Source organism: Octopus bimaculoides, chromosome 1 (assembly GCF_046866305.1).
Source record: "Octopus bimaculoides isolate indiv1 chromosome 1, ASM4686630v1, whole genome shotgun sequence".
Classification (NCBI taxonomy): domain Eukaryota; kingdom Metazoa; phylum Mollusca; class Cephalopoda; order Octopoda; family Octopodidae; genus Octopus; species Octopus bimaculoides.
In genome coordinates this window covers 58,354,390-58,375,266 of record NC_142928.1, presented here as the reverse complement: position 1 = coordinate 58,375,266, position 20,877 = coordinate 58,354,390, and the positions used below count along the sequence as shown (strand labels likewise).

The 20,877-nt window shown below is 35.4% G+C and overlaps 1 protein-coding gene across 6 annotated transcripts in view; it reads right to left on the bottom strand.

Moving 5' to 3' along the window:
• LOC106873009 (uncharacterized) overlaps window positions 1-20,877 on the bottom strand; it is an 88,137-nt gene that overhangs the window by 56,006 nt on the left and 11,254 nt on the right. For 3 of the 6 annotated variants that reach the window (XR_016241727.1, XM_052966949.2, XM_014920208.3), the window contains exons 2-8: window positions 16,196-16,285; window positions 7,007-7,105; window positions 4,258-4,365; window positions 3,776-3,874; window positions 2,844-2,942; window positions 1,906-2,010; window positions 408-737 (exon numbers count right to left, since the gene is read on the bottom strand). Coding sequence is in view for 5 of the 6 variants with exons in the window: in XM_052966949.2 (XP_052822909.1) it covers window positions 408-737; window positions 1,906-2,010; window positions 2,844-2,942; window positions 3,776-3,874; window positions 4,258-4,365; window positions 7,007-7,105; window positions 16,196-16,285 (930 nt within the window). In the remaining variant the exon portion in view is untranslated. Of the gene's footprint in view, window positions 1-407; window positions 738-1,905; window positions 2,011-2,843; window positions 2,943-3,775; window positions 3,875-4,257; window positions 4,366-7,006; window positions 7,106-8,658; window positions 9,485-16,195; window positions 16,286-17,500; window positions 17,620-20,877 lie in introns of those variants that run through there. The other 3 variants (XM_089351693.1, XM_052966952.2, XM_089351684.1) reach the window with 3 other exon arrangements.

Genomic DNA, 20,877 nt, shown 5'->3' with positions numbered 1-20,877 from the left:
ATTTTGGTTTGGATCAAACTTCTTTGTTTAATCATATTTAAGATTTATAACAAATATGTGAATGCCATTTTGAAGTGACTAGAGCATTTTGCTATCAGATATTTGGCTACTTCAGTCAACAAATTCAGCATTTACAAAGCAATGTCCATGGATTACCTGTGCATTTTATACTACCAACCAGCGATTACAGTGTATTGCTTCATTTAAGTAAGCCCTTCCTTGTACTTAGTCTATAGCTTAAATTCATATTACACCTCTCAAAATTTAAAACCATTAATGAACAAATGAATGATCCAGATGTTTATGTAAAGCCTCAGTACTTTTGTAAATTGAGGAAAATATAAGTCATAAATAAATAATGAGGATTGAAAAAAAAGATCTACATAGAAGAGAATTAGAGATATTACCTTAAGAAAGAATTCTGGTCCACCAGCATGGAGAAATTGCAGAACAAAACGGTAGGTAATTTCTAGTTGACAAGACACAAAATTAAAGGTAAGACAACAGTTGACACATAAGAGGCTGATAAAAGTCACTGTTTCACATTTATTGATGAACATTTGCAGGCTGCTGAGCACATTAGCTATCACTTTTAGTTTGTAATAAACTTTCATAATGTACGCATCTTTCTCAACTAGTTGAGCAGTTGCCATCAAACACAGAAGAATCCAACCATAATATTCAATTTTCTCAGCTTCAGTGCACTCCTTTGGAGAACGAATTTTCTCCAGCAGACTCTGAAAAAAAAAAAAATCAGTATTTTGGTATTTTGATTTTAGTATTTAAAAATAATTCAGCATTGGTCAGAAGTACATTGTTTTGACAAATCAGTTCATTGTAAGAAATTAAAGAAATTAAATTAATGAAATGTATGTAAAATATTGTTTATTATTTTAAGAGAAAATAGTTTAATCTTGAGATACATTGATATTAAAGAAACTTTTTCTAATTAAAATAGATATTGATCAAAACTCAGCAGTGTTAAAGAAACTGAAGAGCTTAACTGTAATTGAGATTTGAGAGAGTAAATAATACAAACGAGTAGCCTGTAGTAAACATTTCCTCTGTAAGAAATATTAGTCCTGACATAAATAGCTTGACAAAAAAGATAACCAAGGAAAAATCCTACAAAAACTGACAATGCTGATTTCAATAAAATAAACAGTAGGTTGAGAGAGTCAACAAGTGAATGAAAACCAACTGTCTATAAAATATGCTAAATCTTATAATTATTCTTTGTTTTCTTTCTGTAAACAATAGAGTACATTTTAAAATTGAAGTGCCATGTTCAAATCAATGGCTGAAGTGCCATACAGATGTAACATAATGTGTGAGAGAGAGAGAGGGAGAGAGAGGGAGAGAGAGAGAGAGAGAGGGAGAGAGTATGCTTGTGGTGTGTGTGTGAGAGTGGCAAAGAGAAGGAGATTTGCAATATATTTAGTTGCCAAATACTTTTAAGAGATCACAAAAATAGATCATAAATTTGAGAGCATCAATGTTATAGAGAAGGCAGTTTAAGAAAAGTATTCTCAAACAAGTCTGCATTTTTTAACAGTTGTGCCAGAAGGGATATGAAAGTGGAAGGGGATATTTAAAATTGTTACAGTAAGGTATATAATTCTATGGTACTACTGCTAATCACAGAAATGAGTTTGTAGCTATTATCCTGCAGTACTCATTTGCAGCAAAATACACAAGGTCATTTAGTAACTGAGTGTCTCAACTTCAAGCACAATACAATGCTAGGATCTGTAATGCAACTATCTTGGTTGGTTATCTGGTATTTATCTACTCAAGATATCTGCATTCTGCTTAATAGGGTATTTATTCACTTTTTACAAAAGAAACAATAAATAAATAAAAGATAGACACTAAAATATACAAAATTATTTAAATTCAAGTTACCTTCACATACTGTCTACACTCATTGGCTGTGAGTCTGTTAAGCATTTGCTGAGCTGTACACCACATTAATGACTGGTAGGCATGACAGATGGATGTTTCTTCATACTGAAAGTAAAAACATTCAGTTTCATGGCAGTGTTGATGACAGCAGGAACAAGGACAAATTACAAGGAGAAAGAAAAGGAGAAAAAGAGATGGGAAAATAAAAGAGATGGGCGGATAAAAAGAGAAGGGAGAAGTAAAAGGGATGATAATAACTAACACCTTTCACAAAAGGTATGAACAACGCAGTTTTTGTCCCTCTTCCCTTGTTCAACGTATCTAAATATCTACTAAATCTATGAATGTTAGAAACCTTTTCTAATCTAGGCACAAGGCCCGAAATTTGGTGGGAGGGGGCTAGTCGATTAGATCGACTCCAGTACACAACTGGTACTTAATTTATCGACCCTGAAAGGATGAAAGACAAAGTCGACCTCGGTGGAATTTGAACTCAGAATGTAAAGACAGATGAAATACCACTAAGCATTTCGCCCGGCATGCTAACATTTCTGTCAGCTTACCGCCTTTTTCTATAAATTTTAATGAGTATTCTTTTCTACTCTAGGCACAAGGTGCCAGCATGCCACCATAAGAATGTTAGAAATCTAATTATATTAAAACATACACCTTTTAGCTCCAACTTACAACTTAATGTTAAACACTCTAAGTACTTCTAATTTAAAGTATTCACTTCTGAAAACTTTAAATTCATAGTATTCGTTTCCTTTCCTACTTCCACTCTCTTATTCTCATTGTGTGGATATATTACTCAGTTGTCAGTCACTTTAAATACTTCACTTGAAGATAAAAATTCTTATCTAAATCAACTTCAATAATTTAAATACAATTTGTGTAAACCCTATCAGTATAAGATACGATCTGAAGAATAATCATACCTTATCTGCAGCCAATATATTACTTCCAGCAAGAATAAGTTGTTCAACGATTCTGTTATGTCCTTGTGAAGCAGCCAACATTAGAGGTATCTTTCCTTCCTTCAACAACGACAAAAACGCTTTCAATAAATAATGATTTAGCAATAACTAAATGAGACAGTTTTGGAGAAAAAAGTTACAGTATGCTTCTGGGAAAAACTCAGATGATTACACACAAACACACACACACACACACACATATAGGAATGGCTCTGGTTGAGAAATCTGCTTCCCAACCACATGATTTAAAGTTCAACCCCGCTGTGCAACACATCTTTTATGATACTCTGGACACATCAATGCTTTATCAGTGAATATAGTAGATGGAAACTGAAAGAAGCCATCATATGAATGAAAGAATGAGGAACTTATATATTGACATAGATAATAAAATATATTGAAATAAGTTTCATCTGAAAAGATTAGGCAGATAGTTGGGAAAATTATGATCCTGTTAGCAACAATTCATCACAGAATCTAGTGCCATCTTAAGACAGAGGTACACTGAATTTAAGAGTCCAATGGTAATCTATGTATACTGTGGTTGTGTAAGTGGTCCCAATGCATTGCTTTTAGAGCCTATAACATTGGTTCTGCAGACATTAAGGTATTTATAGTAAGACATGTTATAAACAAAGTAAAATGTTTCTTAGTTGCTTTAAGTTTCAGACATGATGGCAAAGTTTAATTTCTGTTAATATGACTGAGACTCTCAAGTAACAGAGTTGATATAAAAAAAAAAGATAATTTTCCTTATACTTCTTGTGTGTAGAAAGCCTTAACAAGTGGAAAATATAGGGGGAACTGATGACTTAAATTTACTTTGCACACTGTTAATATTTTCATTTAAATTTCTCTAGACTGTTATTCCAGAACCAGTAGTAATAACTTACATTGTCACATGAGTTCACTGAAGCACCATTATTGATCAATAACAAGACACATTTCTCCCACTGCACTTCAACTGCTAAATGAAGAAGTGTTTTGCCTTGCTGAAAGATCATATTCAGACACAAAAGAATCAAAGAAAAGTGAAACAGCTTTATTAAAAAAATCATAGATATTGACACAATAAGCAGCAGGTCAGCAATAAAAGATTGCAGGAAAGAAACACTTATAGCAGAGGTACATGGTTACGCAAATACATCCAACACATGCTAAGTTAGAAGAAATTGTTATTAAACAAATGAGGATTATAAGGGTGATAACAATACCTACAACAACAATGGCAATGTAGATAGTATGAGATGATTATTGCTGTACGTGAAGGAACAGAGGGGAGAGCAAGTACAGAATCCTAGCAACAAAGTTAATGTTAAGAACAATCTCAATGAAAAATATAACTAAAATAGCAGAATAAAAGTGTTCATCTCACAAGATCTGTTTCAAGTAAACTTATGCTGTCATTTCTAAGTTGCCAGATGATGTGAAAAATATTCGAGTCTTTAACCATTATAGCTTTCATAAGGGCTGTTTTTCCATACTGTGAAAGGAAAAATAGTAGTGTTCAAATTCAAAATTTGTAAACATCTTAAAATTTAACTCTGCTTTTCAGTTAATATCTATTAGGTTTTTTTTTCTGTTTTGCTCACACTTATTGAAATTTCAAAATTAAGTGAAAATTTTCAAATTTGACATATCAATGTTGTAATCAAAAGTTGTGCAGTGACAAGCAGACTATACTTTGGCTTGTTACTATGGAAACAAGCACCAATATGTCTATGGCTTTCAATACACCAAATCTGAAAGCACTTGGAACGAAATTAAAGGAATTGAAAAATGTGACCCAGATCTTTTTTGATCCTCGAATTAAATTACCGTATATACTGGCATACAGGATGGAATTTGATCTTCAAGAAAAAAAAAAAAATCACCCCAAAACTAGGGCTTGTCTTATATACCCCGTATAAAATCTAAACCTAAACTTCCTGTGGCTTAGAGTAACACCAATGTCAATGGAGAACAGTGTAAACCACTCGCATAGATCCTATGGTTCTACAGCGCAGTATTTTCAACAAATACTTGCACGTATCGATGGAGAACTCCGTAAACCACTCACATAGTTCATGTGGTTCTACTAATACTTACATGTATGTTTGAGAAGTTAGATTAATTGTAAGATTATATTAAAATAACAGCACAGCAAACTTAGCAGACAGACACCAATTGCCATTTGCAACAGCTGATGAACAGAAAATGTAAACAATCAGCCTGTTCAGCCGGGTCCCATGGTCTGTTCTGTTTACACTGCCTCATTTGAGCGCTCTCTTATACAGCATTCAGCCAGCCTAGGGCTTTCAGTACAAGTGTAGTTTACGGTAACTAACCCACTTGTTATGGTATATTAGCAGCATGTACCGATACCTTCTGTAACTGGCCAGTTCATGTCAGTCAGACCAATCATAATAAACCTTACAGTTACTGGTTACTTTTAAACATTTACAGACAGGGTTTCTTAGAAAGGATCAAGTTGTCATTCTTTCATAAGCAGCAGTACTCTTACTGGGTGAACATTAATTTGCAGCAACTGTAAACCCCACTCATGACTCAAAGTGATAAAGGAAGGAAATATGAAGTTGGTTTTAAGCTGAAAGTGGTTGCATACAGCAAATCCCACAGTAACTGAGCTGCTGCGAGAGAATACGGTGCAACTGAGATGGTAAAAATTTGGAGATTAAAGGAAGACTTATGAAAGAGTATACGTAGGACTAAATTTACAATGAGAGGCGGCACTGACCGATTCTAGAGCAGATGTGGTCTGTGAGCAGCGTCAAAAATTGATACGTTGTTTCAAGATCAATAGTCTCATGAAACAAAACAAAATTCACAAATTAAAAATACTAGTAGTGTACTTTATAACAACACTTCTAATATATTACTATATAATATTATATATACTCTAAGTAAATCCAGTGAATGGTGTTAGGGTATACTTGACACCATGCTAGTTCCTGTAAAATAACCAACGTCTAAGTGATGTCACTACTGTAGTGTTTACACCAGCCAGGTACGTTCGATGTGTATTATAGTAGGTAATTTACAATATTTGGCCACTTTTTGGAAAGAACTGGATAAATTTTAAACAGCTAAGACTGCAGAATTGTTGCATACAAAGTTTACTGATTGAAACATAGTTAAAATGCTACTGAAACACAAGAAAAGCAGAGGCTTCAGGGGTCGCTGGGGAAACTATAGCTCACCCGACCCCTTTAGCTATGAACCTCGTGCCTTCGGCACCCAAGCTATTTTCCACGATAACTTGGGTCAGTCTTATACAGCAGGTATAGCTCAAAACATACTATTCAAATGGAAATCCTGGCAGTTGTCTTGTACACCCAGTCATATTACGCCAGCATATACAGTATTTTTATGTCACACAAACCGAAAAAGTACCTATAGTGACTAGAATTAAGATATTACTTTATATTTGATTAACAAACTCAAGACTATTCATAAAATTACACAGATGTCATGTTTTTACTTTCAATAGATATATATATATTGTGTCTAATGAGAAACTGGCAGTCAATAAAAGCTCTTAATCTCAGTTTTGTGTATGGGTAACCTTGACTTTCAGTTAAATAATTGCCATATCATGCAAAATTAGTCATCAATTTATATGTACTACCATGAACATATCCAGTGCATTTGGCGATTTGTTGCAAATTGAGCAAAGGACATGGAAGAGCAATGTGTTTGTGTGAAATTTTGTTACAAATTGGGAAAAACCTTTAAGGAAACTTTAGTGCTGCTTCAGGAATATGGTAGGAATTGTTTCAGCCATGTGCAATGTTTTGTGCTAACAAATTGGGAAGAACATCCGCCAAAGCTGATGCCAAAGCTGAACAAAGTTTCACATCAACATATGACAATATGATAGTGCATGCTGATATCCATGAAAATCATCGCCTGACTATCGAAATCTAAGCAACAACTGTGCATTTATCATAAAGGAGATCAATTGTCTGATTATTCAACATTCTAACAAAAATATAGCCTTAATGTGATTTATATAAAAAACATTATTGTGTATGTGCGTGTGTGCATGCATGTGTTCATAAACAAAGAACAGTCTTTGTGCTTAGAAAATTCTGAATAATTATTTAACAAAATGTCATTCTTACATCATCTCTGATAGAAATATCGGCCCCATTAGTGATCAAACATTTGACCACATCAAAACGTTTGTGTGCAATGGCTTCCGCCAGAGCTGTTGCACCATCCTGTTTAAAAAAATAAATCATAATGTATAATAAATGTAATGTTTATTGATTTATTTTATTTATATAGACATTATGTCAAAACAATTTCACCATAGTCATTAAAGTATAGCAGATGTAAATGGCTGAAAAAATGCTATATGTATAAATAGTATAAATATTGGGTCATCCCATAAATAATACAGCTTTTTCAATTGCATGAACTAAAAGTCAAGAGGTGGGATAAACTACCTGCATTATCTTGCTATAAAAGCAGGTAGTAATTTTACCTTGTCCTTATTCTTAGTGCAAGTTTTGAAGAGTGCAGTTCGATTTTAAGTTACTTTTTCAAAGCTATAGTGAAAGTGACAAAGGAGCATATTTAGCTTCATGAGTTCAATAAAGGGAACAACGCAACAGAAAGTGCGAGGAATATTAATGCAGTATATGGGGATTGGACAATAAACGTAAACTAGTGTCAACGGTGGTTCCAGAAATTCTGAGCCAGAAACTACAGCCTAAAAGATGAGCCTTGTCCTGGAAGATCTGTAGAGCTCAATGAGGATGTCCTGCAAACCCTGGTGGAACAAAATCCCATTGTAACTGTTAAGGAACTAGCAGAGAAGCTTGGATTTCGTTATTCAACCATTCGTCAACCCTGCATGCCATTGCAAAAGTCAGTAAAATTGGGTCAATGGGTTCCTTACAAATTTTCCGAGTCTAATCGCGTGCAGAGAGTGAATGTATGATCTTTGCTGTCACATCTCACAAATGAACCTTCTTTTGGACCGAATAGTGACTGGTGACGAGAAATGGGTTCGCTATAAAAAAGTCAAGTGCCAAAGACAGTGGGTAGGAAAAGGGGAAACACCAGCACCCCAGGCTTAAGAAGGTCTTCACCTACGTAAGGTGTTGTTATCTGTTTTGTAAGATATGAAAGGATTAGTCTACTTTGAACTTTTAAACTCAAACCAAACAATAACAAAGGAGACCTACTACAAGCCAGAAACTACAGCCTAGAAGATGAGTCTGGTCCTGGAAGATCAGTGCTGGAAGGAAAATGACCATCTTTGGTTTCAAGATGAAAGGTGTTCTTCCCTCAGGATAATGTTCAGCCACATACAGCTAGGATGACATTCGAAAGGCTGGAACAGTTTGAATGGGAAATGACGCCCCACCCACCATATTCGCTGGACATTGCTCCATCTGATTATCATTTATTCCACAGTCTTCAAAATCATTTGGATGGAAAAAATACGAATTCTGTAGACTAGGTCAGAACAGTACTGGAGGAGCATTTTTTGTCACAGACAAGTGAATTTTGGAAGAGGGGCCTTGCAAAACTATAAGAATTTATGAAAAATTCCAAAACTGATCCACACCCTATCCCACTGTCTAAAAGTAAAAGAGTAAAAGGACCATGGCATGTGAAGCCCTCACCACAAAACTTGATATGCTAAAAATAACAGCTAAATGTCTGGAGAATTTTTGTGCTTGCGTGTGCGCACATGCGCAACAATTTCTACAGCTTATCCGAATGAACAGAGAAAGAAGTACACAAAATATATTTTACATACCTGTCGTTTTGCTTTTTCACTTTAAAGGTAAACGGTTCTGATAGAAGCAATTATCTTGCTGCCAATTTATTGGATTAATCCCAACAAAATACTACAAGTTTAGTCACTGGTTCAATACCTGTTTGTGTTCTTCATTCCAAAATAATAAAAACTTTAACATACTTCCAAAATAGGACTTCATCCATGTGTATCCGTGTGCATATGTGGGTGGGGAGGTGTTGGTGCGCAAGAAAAACACTTACAGAAATGTACTCATAAAATTTCTATTAAAATAAGTTATCTTTATATGCCATGATTGCAATTCTCCATATAAATGATAGCAAAGTGTGTATCAAATGAAATTAAAATCCTGTTTCAATGACAGATCGATCAAGTTACTAAAGTTTTAACATTGTTGGTAACAACATATTCTCTCTTTTAATTGGATATTGAAAGAGAAAATGTAAGGGAAACTAATTTTGGCAGTAACGACTAAACCCCTTGATTAATTATCACAATTAAAAAGAAATTCAGAGGTGTAACGTTGCACAAGTTCAGGTGGAACAGGACATCGTTATACTTAGAGACAGCTCAGCAGATACTGCTTTCTCTCTCTCTCTCTCTCTCTCTCTCACACACACACACAATATTGTAAGAGAAAAAATGGGTTTTTTTTTCTTAAACACACAAGATATAGTCTATAAATTTAGGATGTTTTTAAAATATATATTTTATCATCAGAATATATATACTTTCTCACAAAACAATTAAGATATTCTGTTGTGTCTGGGGAGAGTCATTTTCTTATTGTGCCTTAAAATTTAGCACACTCACCGGTAAAATTTTCACTTAGGAAAATTCCTAAAATTTTCGTTGCATCTTGCAACCTTATCAATAGTCTTGACTCTTAAGATATATTTATTTTAAACTGCTTCTTTGTAAAGAGACAACTTTTATTTTTGCTCTTTCTCACCACACAAAAATTAGTTTGGGTGTGAAAGATTTCTGTTTTTTTCTTCCTAAAACACTCGTATAAAGCTGTAAAATTTTGTCCAGAAAAATAGGGTATTTTGTTGAGAATTAATCCATTTATTTGACAGCAAAGAGGTAAGTAGTACTTTGTCGGTGAATTTTTACCTGTCTACATACACATACATGCTATTATATATATTGGACAAAATGAGATAACAAAGCCAAGGTTTTATCTCATTTTATCTAATATATATATACATGCTACCCACATTAGACTCCTCACACATATCACTATCAAACCAAGAGTTTAACTATGGTCTGTCCATAGCGCTTACTACTTACCTGTCACTCTTTGGGTGTTATAGATACCAATACCTCTCATATATATATATATATATATATATATATATATATATATATATACACACACTACGAATTCAGAAAAAATATGTTCAGTGTAAAATATACACAATATAAATGTCACATTCTCTATATATTTAGTAACGAACCATGTAATTCACACTCTGGAAAATGTATTTCTGTAAAATGTTGGGAATGGGTAAAATTTCCAAGGGTTCCATTCCACTTCACCCCACCCCGTTTTCTGGACCCAAAAAAGGGTTTTGTAGCATATTAGTTCACTGGAATTCATTCAACAAAAAAAAACAAAAATTACAATGTTTCCGGGATATGGGAGGACAGCAGTTTCCCCACCCACTTTTTCCAGTCTGGTTTCCTACCCCTAATATACTTCAACCCCCTTATTTGTGTTCAGGAAAAAGGGGGCAGTTGGGAAACTGGACCCCCCCCCCCCCCCCATATCCCGGAATCATTGGAAATTTTTTTTTGTTGAATGAATTCCCGTGACCACCTAATATGCTACAAAACCCTTTTTGGGGTTTGGAAAACGGGGTGGGGTGGTACCATCGGAAATTTCACCCCCACCCCCATTTTCAAATATTTTTTTGCTATTACTTTCTTTACCCATAATTTTAGATAACATCTTACAGAAATATGTTTTCAAGAGAGTGTGGATTACATTTGATTGAAAATTCAAAGAAGTTTGAAATGAATAAGTGAAAATGGAGAGGCTATAGAAGTTAGTGGTAACAAAGTGTTGAGAGATAATGAACGATAAATTCATCTAAAAAAACATGTTAGAGTTTTTGCAACTGAATCAGTGGAGGCAAAGATGCCTCTCATTTACTTGACAATTTATGCACCACATTGCAGAAATCACAATCTAAGTATATCTCAAAGTAAACTCTTACACTGTTGTACCATTGAATTACAAATAACCCTCATCTTTTATGCTTGGGTGATCCTACAGCTTCCAAGAGTACAACTAAAATAACTAAACTGTGGGTGTTAAGTTCCCATGAAGGGGTCTTTGTAACTTCTTAGAAGATGAAATCTTAGAAATATTACTTCGTTTGTGTGTAATATCTATGGTTAAAATTTCAACAGCAAAAATATATGAATTTTCATAGGAGTTATGGCCCTTATGCATAGATTATAATTTCCAAATTTCATAAAGATCCATTCAATACTTTTGCATAGTTTTGGATCATAAAAAAGGATTAAAATTTGGGAATTAAGGCCGCCATTATGGAGTGTTAGAATCCTCATGAAAAGTGGAAACTTTGAGAATACTTCTTGATGTGTGTCAATTACTCATGGTTGAAATTTCATCAACATTGAAAATTTATGAATTTTCATGAGTGTTCTGCCCCCTTTAAGCCCCCTTTCAAACAAAACACACTGCATTATACCTACCCTTATGCATTGAATCTAAGTTCCAAATATCATAAGGATCCATTCAGTAATTTTGGTCCATGAAATTGTATGAAGCACTCAGCATTACTCTTCTCCTTAGGTTTGGATTTTGTGTTTGAAATTTCATTAGGATCGGTGCAGTAGTTTTCGAATGTATAAGTAACAGACGAGCACATTGACTTTTATATAATAGATATGAATATGCACATATACAATGTGTGTGTGTGTTTGAAATTTCATCAGTGCAGTAGTTTTCAAATGTATAAGTAACACACAAACACACATAAAGACATTGACTTTTATATAATAGATATGAATATGCACATATACAAATATGTGTGTGTATTATATATATATATATATATATATATATATATATATATATATATATATATATATATATATATATATATATTCATACATACACACACACAGAGATAGATTGATAGGTACAACTGAGTGGACAAACAAAAATATGAGACACTGCCTAGTGCTTTTTTTTATTTTGATAAGCCTGGTGCTTATTCTATCAGTTTCTTCTTGTCAAACCAGTAAGTTATGGGGACGTAAATAAATGAAGAGCAGTTGTGAAGCAGTGATGAGGGAGAAACACAGCTACTATTTTCGGAAAGACACTTTTGCCCCCCACCACCTCTCCTCTCCTCCTCCAATTTCTTCATTTTTCACATTTTTGTTCAAAAACATCCTAAATTTATAGACTATATTTTACAGAAATAAATTTTCCAGAGTGTGAATTACATGGTTCGTTATTAAATATCCCCCCCTCGACCCCCTTTTTTTTCCGAACCAAAATAAGGGATTTGCAGCATGTTTAAATTACATGGTTCGTTATTAAATATATCCCCCTCGCCACTTTTTTTTCTGAACCAAAATAAGGGATTTGCAGCATATTAGGTTAGGTTACTTGATTTCACGCAAAAAATCCGGGGGTTTTTTTTAGTGAAAATCGTGCGGGTGTTAATATAGAAATTTACCCTTCAACTATTCTTTGTGATGGGGTGAAAGTAATAGTAGGCATAAAATCGGTAGTAGATTGACGGTTGTGATGGTAATGGGGTGGGCGGACGTAAAGAATGTGGGCCACACCCCGCTTTCCGCCAATGGGGAAATACTATGAGCTATAGTTGTGATAAAGGCGGAGTGGTGGAGTAAGCGATGTGAAAGACAGTGGTGATGGTGGTAGAGGGGAAGGCGGTGAAGACAAAGGTATTGATGGTGGTGGCGTCAGAAGTCTGAATGGTGGGTGTACGACAATTGTGGTGGTACTGGTGATGGTTGAAAACAATCAACAGAAAGAGAGAGAAAGAAAGGTTAGACAGAAACCGTACAATTATTATGGTTAATGTTTACAACTTGACCAGAGTTTAGTGAAAAGGCACTAAAATAACATCTGACTTTTTATAACAGCGGTAGTAGAATATTTTGTAATGAAATAGACAACGTTCAGAAGGCTTAACAGAACAATAATAATTTATTATAAGAGGAAGTGATGATAACATTAAGTCAAAGTTTGCTTGCCAGCATACAGGGTATAGCATTTAGAGATATGGTTTAACAGTGTCTTAAGTGAACAGAAGAGAAGTTCGTTATAGGGTCACAAATCCAGAAAAAGGTGTATGCAGCATACTAAATATGTAACGCTTACTGTTACTGCATAGTGTAAAATGTGAACATGATAAATGTTCGAACAGTCCATAAATAGTTATTTAGTTCTAGAGTGTTTCTCCTTTAGATGTTGTCCACGTGGTAGAGTTATGCTCCGACAGCGACATGACAGTACATCTAACTCCCTTGGAAGCCTGGTTGAAACTTACTAGAATTTTCGCGCTACTTTGTGATAGACGGCAATGTGTATCTATGCATGAGGCATAGTGGTTGGCTACACCAACCAAATCACGATTAGATGGATAAGTGTTCCGCCAAAGGGAAATAGAGCTCCTACCAGAGCAACCGAAAGAGGTGATAATAATCTGAAGGAGCTATTTCAGGAGAATACGGTGGATGCGGCAAGACTTTCCAATCGAGCTCTTGAATAGCATTTTTGGTCAAATTAGCGACATAGGGGCTTGTTGAAGAAGCACACCACGTAAAGTTCCGCATTGAATATGTGGTGTTTTTCAAACATTTCAAAGTGGATTTACCCTTCCCAATCCCATCAAACGCAGATGATTGTCAGGCATAGATGCAACTCTAGTTTGGCTCAGGGTGTCGTTTGTTTGTCGGGGTTGTGACGATGCGGTAAAGAAATTTCTGTATGTAAAAGAGTGTCACTGTTATACAAGCAGTGTCATTAATTTCCAGTATTCTGCAAGAACATGTCTGACCATAGAAAAATATTGCCTTGTTAGGTAACAGGTGAGTGTTGGTAACAGGAAGGGCATCCGACCATAGAAAATCTTCCCCAATAAAGTCCGTCTGACCCATACAGGTAGAGAAATTTTGATGATTCCAATTAAATTATATTAACTCATTTCGGGACTTTGTTATGCATCTCGTGCGAGCGTAAATTATGGCTATCTCTATATTATAGGCCTAATCTTAAATTCTGCATTACTGTAGGGGATAAGTATTGAAAGATTAGCCATCTCTTGTAAAGAAGGTACTATTTCTTTATTCCGAAGCAAATGAACACTGTAACAGAGGTTGGCAGTGAGACAACAACTTCTTCAATTATATAATTAGCAACGAAACAGAATTTTCAAATAATTTCTGTATCTGTAATTAATTACAAAACTGGGATCTTTTTTAAAATGGGGGCCACATTTTTCATTAACGAAACACTTTGAAACTTGGAACACTGGTAGAATGTGTCATATAAAACATCTTTTTCTCTTAGTCTTCTTTAAAAAAAAAGAAATCCATAAGTTATTCCATGTTGAAGTTGTCGTATTTCTGTAATTTCAACCAATCACTGACGTCCATTCAGCCGATATACATTAAGTGCCGACTACATAAACAAACGGTTCTGAAACAATTAACCCTAACCCTAGGGTTAGGGTTAGGGTTAAAGCAAATTTAAAATGAAAAAAGCAAATAAAACGAAGGTATGGAGATTAAATACGCTTTACATCGCTTAATCAGCCAAAGGAGTAAATATAAACAACTGAATACTTGTCAGTGATTGGTTGAAATTATCGAAATAAGACAATTTTTTACATGAAATAAATTCGAATACAAAAATATTTTTCTGTTCTATAACACAAAATAGATAAGTATACGAAGTTTGAAAGTCTTTCCGTACCAAAAGCACTACGTAAAACATTAATGAAAAATGTGGCCCCCGTTTTAAAATAGATCCCAAAACTGCTAAAAAGCACAATTTACAAAAGTAATATAAATTTATTTTTAACATTAATTAATTGTAAAACTACTAAAGAACAGGTAATAAAATCAGACAATAAAAATTAGTGAAAAAAAAAATAAATAAATAAAAAAAAAAGGTATGCACACTCTCAATTATATACTGCACTTATAACAAATTTTGAGGTAATCCAAAACTCAAGGTACGCTGGAACTTTTTTTCTTTTTTCCTTGTAATTAAATTGTGAATCCAACCTTTATGTAAATAAAAATTCATTTATATGTTCCTTAGGTTCTGTGATATTTGAAGCGTTCAAGGAGCTGGATTGCAGCCAACAAAGTTTTACCATCATTGGCATCCCGTCTTTCCAGAGTATTAAGCAGCAAAAAATGAGTGGATGGTAAAGGGTTGTGCACCCCAGAACAGCCTGTTCAGCTGTGCCCAGCGAATATGACAGTGATGGTGTTACCGCAGAGATGGTCAGCGACAGACACCCAAACTTGTTGGGCCCATTTCTCAGACTGGCTGCAGTTATCTCGATTTTGCAGAGGAAATAGGCAGTGCAGTGTCCAAGAACACCTGAGGTCTCGACGACGACCGGCATAAAACTGATAGCGGCGGATTAGGCTCCTGTATTTAATTATTTTTCTCTCCGGGTTTGCGACCGATTCAGCAAGATTGGAACTGGAGTCAAATTAAAATACTTCAGTATCCCATTTGATTTAGCTATAGGTGCAGTAACTCCGACATCCGCTGTAACATTAAGGATGTATGATCGAGCGAAAGAGTCGCTTATACCGACGTCCTATATGAGGCATCTGCTTCTAAAAGTAAGCTCATCGGATCTCTTTTCGTTTCTCCCCCGGGACAAACTTAGCTCCAGGACCTAAGGAACATATATTCTGACTAGGGTTCGTTTGACAAATTTAACTCGTTGCGTTAAGCTAAGTAGCCCACGCTCAGTGAAACTGTTAATCCATAAAGATGTCCGGAATCGAGTATATTAGAACAACACCTCATTCCCCCCACATACATCAGCTCCGACTCTGAGAGTGATGGAGATGTGGAGCTCATCCGAGCTAAATAAGCCGATGTTCGTCACAGGCAAAGCACCTATCAATCTCCCAGAAATTTAACATTCACAGAAAGTAAGGTACACTTTCAAAATTGATCAAAATGGTTTTTAAAAATAACAGTAAAAAAAAAAGGTCTTTTGACTGGAAATTGTCCATCTTGCTCTAACAATCCAAGCTCCTCAGTAATTGTAGAGCTTCATCCACCTCCCTGTTAAAATGGGGAGAATATTGCTCCCAGAGAAGAACTAGTATGAACAAAAGAAAGAAAGCAGGAGAGACACAGAGGAGGTGTTTACATAACTCAGACCACACCAAATCATTTGGGCGACAAAGCTTGAGTAAAAGATTCCGAAATGATTTTAACATTGTTCATACTTTCTAGTGCACAAATTAGTTCATAAAATTTACTTACAATTACACTCTTCTCATTTATGTCCCAGCCGGAAGTTAACAATTCTCTTAAGACCTCACTGGGGTTATTACTTGAAAGTAAGGCTACCACCTAGAAAGTGTTACAGAAAAGTGACAAAAAGTTAGTTTGTGTCGAAATACTTCTTTATTTAACTGTACGTTAAATTGCGTCTGTGGAGATAATTATATTTATGATATACAGTTGAACAGGCATATATCCCTCACTAACTTTGAAGGTAGTCTAAATTTAACAAGCATCAAAGAAAAAAAAAACCATCGTTAAAAAGTAAAAATAAAATTGTTAATCAGAAAATGACCAGATAGTGAAACATCGACAATATTTATTTATCATCCCAATGAAATGAAAAGCAAACTAGGGATTCCTTGCACGCGCTTGACTGCTGGGAATAACGATCAAACCTTCCTCTATTCGCGCCTTATTGTCTTAGAAAAATTAGAAAATGTAGTCTAAACGAATATACTTTTCCAAAGTTGGAATGCTTTTTGATAATAGGTATGGGCGCAAGTCTAGTTCGCACTAGCACCTAGGTTTGTTTGAGCAATGGTGACCTGGAGATAAACCGCCAAACAAAAAGTGAGGTACAGTCTCATCAAGGAGACAGAATTAATTAAGTTCACATTCTTATTGTTAGCGCTGAATTAATTTTTGTTAACGCTAACAATTACTATTTCTATTAATTTATAATTTGGATAAGTTCGCATGCTGACTTTTTGTTGGAGAAAACAAATCTAATGTTTCCTGGAACTGACATTGACAGTATCTTCCATATGTGTAGGAAATTGTGTTAAGTTTTCTTCTTATAAAGGAAAGAAACATGACAAAAAAGAAAGAAGAAGCAGATGTTGCAAAATATACATTATCCAAACCAACATTTTTCCTTCGATTTTAGATCTGCAAATGTTTTCCATTGAACTCATTACCGTATATAATGACTGGGTGTGCAAGACGACTGCCAGGATTTCAATTTAAAAAGTGGGTTTTGAGCTATACCTGCTATATAAAACTTACCCAAGTTATCGTGGAAAATAGCTCGGGTGCCGAAGGCGTGATGTTCATAGCTAAAGGGGTTAGGTGAGCTATAGTTTCCCCAGCGGCCCCTGCTTTTCTTGTGTTACAATTGCAGCCTCTGCTTTTCTTGTGTTTCAATAACATTTTAACTATGTTTCAATCAGTAAACTTTGTATGCAACAATTCTGCAGTCTTGGTTGTTTAAAATTTGTCCAGTTCTCTTCAAAAAGTGGCCAAATATTATAAATTACCTACTATAATACACATCGAACGTACCTGGCTGGTGTAAGCATTAACGTAGTGACGTCACTTAGACGTCGATTATTTTACAGGAACGAACAGTGTCAAGTATACCGTAACACCATTCACTTGAAATGGATTTACTTACGGTATGTAAAACATTATATTGTAATATATTAGAAATATTGTTGTAAAGTACACTGCTAGTATTTTCTTTATTTGTAAATTTTGTTTTGTCTCACGAGACTATTGGTCTTGAAGCAACGTATCCATTTTGACGCTGCTCACGGACCTGGTCTGTTACATGCTTCTCTGGAATCGGCCAGTGTGCAGTGCCTCCTCTCACTGCACATTTAGTCCTGGGTATACTCTTTCATAAGTCTTCATTTAATCTCCAAATTCTTACCATCTTCCCGGTTACACCGTATTCTCTTGCAGCAGCTCGGTTGCTGTGGGACTTGGCGTATGCTACCACTTTCAGGTTAAAACCAGTGTAGTGGTGCGAAATTATAGCCACCATTGAGGAAGTACTATTCTGCGCATGCGCAGGGGACTTCACCACCGGAAGCCCCTTGAGTTGCGCATGCGTAGTAAAAAAACTCGTACTTAAACAGTGAGTTTCACTTTCTCAGCAAGTTGAGCCTGAGACCTTCGACGTGACAACGCCTTGCTCCTCCAAGAAGCACTCTTCACCACGATGCCTTCGATGGTGATAGCTACTTGCTTCTCTGGCAGGCGTCAAGGAAGCTCTTAACTTTCCAATACCAACTACAACTTAATCAGCGGCTTTTAAGCTGAGTGACACAGGATTTGTATAACCAAGCATCATCAAAAAATAAAACTTATTTTTATTATGTTGTTGAATTGTTCTAATGTCTCTTCATATATAATGCTGTTGAAAGGTGATAGAGAGAGACTAAAGTCTCTATTACAACTATATCAAATATTTACAGGCTGATTGTTTACATTTTTTGTCCGTCAGCTGTTGCAAATGGCAACTGGTGTCTGTCCGCTAAATTTGTAGTGCTATTATTTTAATATAATTTTACTATTAATCCAGCTTTCCAAACATGTGTAAGTATCAGTAGAAAATACCACAGGATCTATGTGAGTGTTTTACGATGTTCTCCACCGATATCTGCAAGTATTAGTTGAAAATACTGCGCTGTGGAACCATAGGATCTATGCGATTGTTTTAGAATGTTCAGATTTTATAAGGGGTATATAAGACAACCCCTAGTTTTAAGGTAATTTTTTAAAAGTTCAAATTCCATCCTGTATTTCAGCAATATCATTTTCACTTTCTGAAAAAATTGTCTAAGAATTTTAACTGTCTTTGTACATGAAACATCGCTATTTTTCGGCTGTCTCTGATTAAATAGAGATGCTTCTAAAATCACTGTTTTAAAAATATTTCTTCACAAGTGCTAAAAGTGAATACATTTATTTTTTAAATAAAAAAGAAACTTTTAAAATACTTTTGATCAGAATATCGATGAAAAAGTTTCTTCGAAATGAAAATAGCCTCGTATTAATGTCACAGAAGACAAACTACGTTGCGAATAGGAGATTAATTAATGCAATTGATATGTAACGAGCAGAACCGCTAGCTAGCACGTCAAACAAAATGCTTAGCCGCATTTCGTTCGTCTTTACGTTCGGAGTTCAAATTTCACCGCGGTTGAATTTTGCCTTTTATCCTTTCGGGATCTATGAAATAAGTGACCAGTTCAGCACTGGAATCAATGTAATCGACTAACCCCTCCACCAAAATTTCACTGCCTGTATCTTTAGTAGCATAGATAATTAATGAAATTGATCCAGTATACTAATGGCTGAAAAGGTGAAAAGTAAATGTTAATCTTGGGGGATCAGAACTCAGAACATTAAAAAAAAAAAAAAAAATTCTCGTTATGGTACTCTGAAAGGTGCACCATATGAAATCATTGACACCATATACAAATACCGTTGAGATAAACATGAGTAGACAGCGAGTATCTGAGATTTTTGTAGTGGTTTTTTCCCCCACGAAGTTACTTGTTATCTCAAGATTTGTTCTCTTTGCCTTTAAAAAAAAACAATAACGATGTTGAAAAGCAATCAGTTACAAAACAAATTCAAGCAATCTCAAAATATTTTCAAATTACATCTTGACAAACATTTCTCAGATTTGATAACAACGAGGAGGATTATGATGATAATGATTTCGCAGCTTGATTAGGTGGGTGCTGGATATTTGTTCAGGCTGTGTTGTTTCACCCATATAAAACCAAGTCACAATATTTAGTTTCTGTTGAATCACTTTTTACAAAGATTTCTTGCCAAAAGGTGTAATGCTAAATACCAGAGGTATGTTTATGTATGTACAAGATGCATTCCAGAAGGTTTGAAACTTTTTTAAAGAAATACAAAACTCTTAACTTCAAGTAGGATCCTCTGACTTCTTTGTACTTGTAGCGCTCCAGCCACTTCATGAAAGCCCCCAAGGAAGCCCGAAGGTGTCCTTCTTCTCAATATTTTCAAAAGGACTGCCTTTGAATTTGGGGAATAACCAAAGGTCACAGGGAGCAATGGTCTAAATTGTGGGGAGGGGGAGGGACAGTTTTAATACCCATCTCTGTTAAGTATTTTGTTATCAAGACTGGTGCATTGTCCTAATGCAGGTGTCACAGACCCGAGTGGAAGAGCTCTGGCTGTTTGCGACGAAATCTCTTCCTGAAATCGTTTAAATCCTCCAGAAATTTTGTTGGCCATCTGTGGATGTAGGTGATGCCTTTACTGTCAAAAAAAGAGCGAAGGTCATGATCAACTTCCCGGTGAACTTGTTTTTCATGGCTTTCTTTGATCTGGGATGCTTCCATTACACTGTCCCTTGGTCTCTGGATCATAACAGAAGATTCCACTTTCGTCACAGGTCATAGAGACTCAAATACTCTTGGATTACTGGTAATGAGTTCAACCATCACCCTACTGTCACCAACGTGTCTTCTGTTCATCACTGAGCACCCTGGGAATAAATTTAGCATAAATTTTGCGCATGTCCAGATCTTCATGAATAGTTCTATGTACAGTTGCATACCAACTCCAAACTGTACGCTTATAGTCTTTATACACACACGAAGGGCTTTATCTAGAAATATGCGAATTTTTTCAATCAGCTACAATGGTCTGACATCCCTCTCCCTCCCACACCTCTCTCCTCATCTCTACTGTCCTTGAACCTCTTGTGCCGGCGAAAAAACAGATGCTCGGCTCATAGAGGTTAATCTATAAGCAATCTAGTACATTTCAAAAGTTTCTGTAGCGATTTTGCTCAGTTTATCACAAAATCTTATTGCAAAGCGAGCTTCTAAATTGTCTTCACATCCCAACTGCATTCTGAAAACTAGTCAACTGACAAGCAGTGTTTAGCA